Source organism: Poecilia mexicana, unplaced genomic scaffold (genome assembly GCF_051168715.1).
Source record: "Poecilia mexicana isolate PSO_F unplaced genomic scaffold, ASM5116871v1 scaffold_22, whole genome shotgun sequence".
NCBI lineage: Eukaryota > Metazoa > Chordata > Actinopteri > Cyprinodontiformes > Poeciliidae > Poecilia > Poecilia mexicana.
Window position 1 is genome coordinate 9,894,942 of NW_028263391.1, and position 7,565 is coordinate 9,902,506.

Consider the following 7,565-nt stretch of genomic DNA (forward strand, 5'->3'; position numbering starts at 1 on the left):
AACGGCCCAGTCAAAGTTCAGATCGAAATCCAATTGACAATGTGCGGGAATGGCTTGAAAACTGCTGTTCAGAGACCAGCTCTGACGAGGTATTTTGGAAACATTTAGTGGAGGCCTGCTGCTGCGACTGCTGCAAAAACACCTTCTAAATCTCCATGAAATTTAAATTGCATCTAAAAAAAAAAACTGACCCAGAAGATTCGGTTTTGTATTCCTTCCCAACAGATTTACATAGATTTATATGGGTTTTTATGTGGCTGGATGTTGTTAGATGTGAATAAAAGACAGACAAATGGTTTAATTTTCTGCAGTAGGTGATATGCGTTCCCTTCTCTGGGTCTGCTGGGCATGAACAACGGCAGACGCTGTTTGTTCTTGCTTTCTTGGAGCTGTGTACTCTGGTGAGTCGGAGCAAGACCTATTCGGTATCTATTCTCCACGAACACCGCTCCGGCACAAAGATGCATTGTCCGCTGCTTTTTTTTTTCTTTTCTTTTTTTTTCTTTTAATTAAAGACCCCTGCTCGAGTCTCTGTGCCAGGTGACCTGAGCTGCTGCGATGACATGAGCCAACCAGCACGGTGTCTACGGGGCTTAAATCTCTGTGGATAATTGGAGGAAGAAACACTACACCACTATCGAGAGACGGAGGTAAGGATTATCTGATGAGGACTTAGACTTAAGAGTCAAGGATGGAGGAATAATATGATGTTTTCTTCTCTCTACATCCAATCTCCCTACGACATTCCCCTGCTTTATACCCCCTCTCTCTGTGGCGAGGTTACGCGAGAGGGAGGAGGCTGAATTATTTCTTTTTTCTAACCAATGAATCCCACCTGGTCCTCATCTCTGCTGAATTACAGAATCATTCTGAAGCCGGTTTCAGACCAGAGTCGACATGGAGAGAAGATTAGCTGCGACCTTCCTGCTTTTGCTACCTCTTCTGAGCGTCGACTGTGTCTCCAATCAGAAAACCACAGGTACGCCAGTCGAAGGCTCTCAGGGAACATTTGTTTCTAGAGAATACAGACATTTTCATGTGATCTTGCTTTAATGGATGGGGAAAAAAAAAAAAAAAAATCTTCTCTGATTCAGTCTCCTGGTGTGTGCTATCGGACGCCGAGGAGCAGAAGTGCCTGGATTTAGCCGGCAATGCCACGGCCAGGAATGTGAGGGGATCGCTGATGTGTGTCCGCGGCCTGAGCACCAGAGACTGCATGGAGAAAATCAAGGTGCACAAAGACGGAGATGGGATACCTGTGCTTTACAAACCATTTCTAGCTCTGTGCAAAATACGCAGCAACAATTTTGACTGAATTCTTTAAATATAATTTTCAGTTTTCACAATGTGGTGAAAAATAACACTGCAATACATATGCAATAAGATGTTTTATTTTTTTTTATAAAAAACGAAATAAATTATAAATCTGATATTATTTTTGCATTTAGTTGTTAGTTGTACGTTAGTAGGATACATGAAGGCATCTCTGTTTTCTCAGAACGGCACAGCAGATGCAGCTTCGATGTTTGCAGATGATATCTACGCTGCGGGTCTCTGCCATGGCCTGGCGCTTGCAGCAGGAGAGTCTCATAATGGAGTAGGTAGGTAAGCCACGTGTTGGAGCACTTAGTACAATTAGCTCACTAGGGATTTTTGCCTGATTATATCAACATTTATGTTTTCCAGTAGAAGAAGAACATTTGCCAGAGATGCACTGATCAGGCTTTTTCTGGACGATAACGATTTCGACTTTGGCCAGTTTGATTTCTTTTTATAGTAAGGATTTTTTGGAAGTAACAGGCAGATTTGTTGATTGGGGTGGTACTTTAGATCTCAACAGAAACTTCAGAACGTCTTTTTATCCAAGTGCGTGTCTCCAAAAAATATATTAAATTGATATTTAACTAAACCAAGTTGAAAACTAATGTGTTTACAGATTAAAAGTGGTGTGTGTGACTTTTTAATTTGATGCATTTAACACATTTTTCAATGCAAAACCAGCTAATTACAATCTTTGCCTCATCGATTGGTTTCTTAACGCGTGTCCGACCGCCTTATTCCAGATGGAATCAGCTACTATGTGGTGGCAATGGCCCGGCGCTCCTCTTCAGACCTGTCCTTGCTGGAGATGCATGAGCGCAGCTCCTGTCACCCCGGCGTCCGGACCACGGTGGGCTGGACGGTTCCCATCGGCTACTTGGTGAACACATCCCAAATCAGCGTAGGAGAGCAGTGCAATTTCCCCAAAGGTGAAGCCGAGCGTGACGGCCGCGCACGGCTGTGTGTGTTGATGTACGCTGATGCGTGGAAGGTATTTGAGAGGTCCGGAGGCAGGAAGTGGGGGGAAGCAGAGAGGTGGGAATGGATGGAGGTGGGATGTGGAAATGTGGGAAAGAGATGAAACACTCAAAAACACTCTGAAAGAACAGAACAGGAAGATTTAGTTACCAAAAAACACTGTGTCCTCATTGTGTATTTTTTCTTGGACTTTAGTTTAAATGTAATCACATAACATTAAATATGCAGCTGCTTTAGTAAGATACTTTAAATGGCAAATACTGATAACTAATTTGACATAAGAAAAACAAAACAAAACAAAATATGCAAAAACAACATTTGCTAGTGTCTAATTTCAGCTGACTTGTCCTCCGTTTCTCCTGCCAGCGGTGGGGAACTTCTTTGGTTACAGCTGTGTGCCCGGCATTAAGGATCCTCTGCATGATCCCAGAGGCAACAACCCGAAGAACCTCTGCGAGGCTTGCATAGGAGACGAGAACGACAGACACATCTGTGCCAACAATCACAGGGAGAGACATTACGGAGAGGCAGGGGCACTGAGGTACGACTCCTTCACCAATAGCCCACTAACAACACCTGGAGTCGAGGTATTTGATCGTCTATGTCCGATAGATCCACTGGAACCTGAAAAAAATTTGCCTGCTGGTAAAGAAATAGCCTTGCTCAAAAAGGCAAACCACAAATTAGAGGTACTTGTATAAGAAGGAAGATTACCCATTGGCTTTATACGAACTTTTAACATAAAAGCACTTGTGTTTTATAATATAAGCTATACAATATGGAGAACAAACAAAATCAGTTCTACGCACTTACGTACATTATGAGGCATTTACATTGCACCACATCCAAATGCTGGTTTAGTTCATTAGATGTTTCTTCATAATATCCTGGTATTTCAGGGTTTGTTGGGTTTATTCAGCGAATAGAAACAGGCCTGCATCGTCCCAGGTGCTCCTCCCCATACCTTACACTTAGCATGATGCAGTTTTCTATACATTGAAGCCAAATCCAGCTGGATTCCTTGTAGTCAAAAGTTGTAGGTAAATTATCAGAAGAGTTAAGGGAAATCCACATCTTCATGTTTGTGATGGTAGGACAGAAAAGTCTATTGTTTTAGCGACACGTCTGGACTTGTTGCTTGTTGTAGGTCATAGAGAGAAATACTTATCACCTCCCTTACTATTCCTATTGAGTTTGAGAGCCAAATAAAAGTCTGGTTATGTGTTTTTTTTCATAGGTTAAGTGGATTTAACTGTTTTTCCCCTCTCAGGTGTGTTGCTGAGAACCTCGGTGATGTTGCATTTGTCAAACACACAACAGTCTTCGACAATTCGGATGGTAAGAGCAAAAACAATTTCTTGAATGTTCCACAATAGACAAGTGGTGATGAAACACTGCTGGTGTTTGCCTGAATCCAACTGGGCTTGTAGTACCCAAACCAGACACAAGATGTCACTGTGGCACAAAGCATTTCTGCTTTTTAAAACCGTGTGCAATCCAGGATAAATGAGAAAATTTCACTGAAATTCAACGAGGCACATCAGTATGTCTCCCTGTGAGATTTATAAAGACAGAAAGATGGATGAAAAACAGGAACTAAAAAAAAAGAGAGAGAAATGATATCATAACAAACAGATGTCCATGCATTTTTCTGTCCAGCAATAGCATCCTAATTCTCAGCTTGGTGCATCTGCTGCTTTGCTTTGGGCAACATCCAAAATTAATGGTGATCATTATCACAGTCATGCTGCACAGACTCTGCTGGTAGACGAGAAGGAGCAGCTTGGCTCTGGCTCCACGAACACTGCAGCTGTTTAACGAAGCTTGCTGCATCATATGCTTTAGAAAGGTCCAGAGTGGCACCAATTAGGGCAGGTCAGGAGAGCACAGAAGGCCTGGGCTGATGTCTAGGGAGAAGTCAGCATCAAGGTGGTCTACCTCTTTTTTTACAAAAACATCTGTTTGGATGTGGAAAGGTAAATTTTTTTTAGTATTAAGAAGGCAAATTGGAAATTTTGCACTCAGAACACAGATCTTGATCAGCAAGAAATATAATTGTAAATATGTTCATTTACCAGCATTTCCCGCTTTTTAAAAAAAGAAAACTAAACTCAGTTTTGCTCTCCTTTTGGTCAGGCAAGAATCAGGAATCCTGGGCCTTGGACTTGGAGCTGGACGACCTCAAGCTGCTGTGTCCGGACGGGACAGAGGCGGGTCTGGATGAGTATCTGCGGTGCCACCTGTCAGACGTCCCCGCCAACGGCGTCGTGGTGCGCGTGGAGGACAAGTGCCGCGTCTGGAAATACCTGGAGCGTTTACAGGTAGAACGCATCAGCTACCAGTAATAGTTTGTGTTACGCCCCCAAAGGCACTCGCCAGCCACTTTATGGGGAGAACCTGTTCAATTGCTTGCAACAGAATTAACGAATAAGCCAAGCTACATGGCCTCAACTCAAAGCATTTCGAGTCTTATGTGATGTTGAGGACTTGCTGGACTTGAAACTGAGCATCAAAATGGGAAAGAAAATGGTTTCAGATTCATGGAAATGGGTCAGAAGAGAGAAAACATCTTTTGAGGGGCAGCTGTGCGGATGAAAATGCCTTGTTGAGGTCAAGGGAGGCTGGTTTGAGATGCTAATGCAACAATAACTCAAATAGCCACTCATTTCAGCCATCTCTGAATGCACAACATGCTGAAGGTTGAAGCAGACGAGCCACTCTAACAAAACATCCTAACAGGTGCCACTTGTGTAATTTAAGAAGAGAAAAACAAGGCCAACATTTGACCAGTCTTTAAAAAGTTGGACAATGACAGACTGGTTTGGTCAGATGAATCTGGATTTAACATGCAGGTTAGGTCGGCTCTGGTCTTAACCACAGGAATCCTGGAATCCAATCTGCCTTGTGACAGCAGTTAAGACTGGAAGTGGTATAATGGTTTGGGGGTGTTTTCTTATCACACTTTGGGGCCCTTGTTACCAACTAAGCATCATTTAAGCTCCACGGTGTTGTTGAGTGTTGTTGCTGACAATGCCCTTCCTTTATGACCAGAGTATCTATCTTGTGATAGCTTCTTTCTGCAAGATGTCACAAAACTTAAATCATCTCAAACCAGTTTTTAGATAGTTCATTATCACTCCAATTGGCCTCTACAATTTCTGGCCCACAAATCTGTAGCAGCTATCAGGTCTGAAATCTCTGTTAAATCTATGAGGTTTAACTAGTAATGTGACCAGCGGGTATGTATAAATCTCCAGAGTGAATATCATCGCTCTGTGTTGCTCGCTGTGGAGATCCTAGCAGGGAATCCTCTCTCCTCCTTCCTTCCTCGCAAGAGAGTGTGTGTCAGACTGATACGTCCTGCGCCATTCCTCCAGCTGCACATGCCCTCAATCTCACAGCCACACATGTTCCCTGAACACGCCAACGCACATCCATGCATGCCCTCATGCATTAAGTGCTGTCACACGCTGTCTCTCCTGCAGAATGTGTTTGGCAACGCCACCGAGGGCTTCAGCCTGTTCAGCTCGGCGGGCTACGGCCAATCCGATCTGCTGTTCAGCGACGCTACCCACCACCTGCAGAGAGTTCTGGGTAGTTACACCTCTTGGCTGGGCCCAAGTTACACCGCCATACTGCAGGCCTTCGAGTGTGAGGGTAAGAGTGATGATGTCTGCCTATTCGCCAGTGTGCACAATCGGGTTTACGTGGGTTTGCTTATGAGGAGTGGGTGGCTAAGTGGCTGGATAAGTGTTTTCTGCTTTTTATATGTGCGTGTGTGTGTGTGTGTGTGTGTGTGTGTATCCGCTGCAGCTGCTCTCATTACTGCTCTTTTCCACAAACAGGCTTCTGCTGATGGAAGAGGGGGAAGATACCCAGCGCATCAACTTCCACCCCATCCTGCTGTCTCCATGCTAGTGTTCTGCCTTCCCGCCCTGCCATCTGTGCCCCTCTGCTTTAACACCATTTTCTTTTTTTTCTATTGCTCTGCATTTTATATTTGTTTTGTTCCTGAATTTCGCCACCCATCTCTCTCATTTTAGTCATTGTCCTTCACTAACTTGGTGTGTTGTCCAACAAAGCCAAAAACCGGCTAATCAACTTTTAAAAACTCTGTAAAACAAGATGTGGGGGGGGGGGGGAAGAGGTAGAAAATATGAAGTAATTGGGTAAAAATACATGATAATAATGTAGAATGTAATAGTTATGGTACCCGTGGTAATTACAGATGATTTCTCTTCATTTTTTAAATCAAAAGTTCAAACAGTAACCATTGAGTTTGACCCTCAGAAACCATCTGAACACCTTAAAAACATCCTGCCAAACTGTTTCACTCCTGTGTGTCTGCTGGGGAATTGCAGCCTTCTTAGTCCAAAGCTTCAGCACCACCACCCTCCCACCTCCTTCTCACAGGGTCCGTCTCTGGCACTGAACAACTGGGTGCTATTAACGTTGACATTAGGAGTCTCAGTTACTGTATCAGTGTGTGTGTGTGTGTGTGTGTGTGCTTGAGAGAAGTACGCACGCTTTCCCACAGCCATTATTGCCCTAATTGGCAGTATGGTGTATTTTATATCGCTGGTGTGTGACAGGAAGAAATGTGTGTGTGTGTGTGTGTGTGTGTGTTTATGTGTAGAGTTGCTTCTCTCCCATGGCTTGTGTAGCTCGCCGTTTTGGATCAGCGCTTTCTCACGTCTGGCATGGTGGGCCGCACCGTGCCAGCACACTGTGTATTGTAACGCTATGCAATTTGGAGGGAGAACGTTGAGGTTTGCGTCGCCTCTATTGCCCCCTTAGAGATTCTTGACTGAAATAAATTTTTTCATTACTTCGCATCATCAAGATTTCCTCAGTTTTACTCTTCAAAATGTGCCTGCTTGTTTTTCTTTCTTTTATTTTTTCCTCTCAAAATTATGAAGCCCTTCAAGCTTTTCCACATTCTGACAAAAGGGTGCCCACAAACTTCAGTGGGTTTTATTGGGTTCTTAAGAGGAAAACCAATAAAATCACTGCCTATTTATGAAGTGGAAGGAAATTTAAACAAACAAAACAAAACAAAAAATCTGTAGAGTATATCTATTCCTGGGATCAATTTGTTGCAGAAGACTCTGCAGTTAAAGCTGGGTATGTTGAGCTTCCTGCCGTTCTTCTTTCCAACATGGCTGAACCGCAGTCAGACCAGAAGGAAAGCGTCTGTGAACAGCAAGTTTTAGGTTTTGCTTCAGCGTCCCAGAGGGTGGCACCAATTCTTCAAACGAGAAAAGTCG

General features: G+C 43.6%; 1 protein-coding gene across 2 annotated transcripts; it reads left to right on the forward strand.

Annotated features, from left to right (window-relative positions):
- Positions 1-238: 238 nt before the first annotated feature.
- On the forward strand, positions 239-7,136 carry otomp (otolith matrix protein). 2 transcript variants are annotated; one of them, XM_088002669.1, is made up of 10 exons: positions 239-650; positions 863-979; positions 1,095-1,231; positions 1,499-1,601; positions 2,064-2,249; positions 2,665-2,839; positions 3,569-3,636; positions 4,435-4,619; positions 5,784-5,955; positions 6,144-7,136. In XM_088002669.1, exons 2-10 carry the CDS (start codon positions 898-900, stop codon positions 6,152-6,154), a joined length of 1,119 nt encoding a protein of 372 aa, XP_087858795.1. In that variant the 5' UTR covers positions 239-650; positions 863-897; the 3' UTR covers positions 6,155-7,136. The 2 variants fall into 2 exon arrangements, with proteins under 2 accessions (XP_087858795.1, XP_014855252.1); XM_014999766.2 differs by having other exon boundaries at positions 239-979.
- The last annotated feature ends 429 nt before the right edge of the window (positions 7,137-7,565 follow it).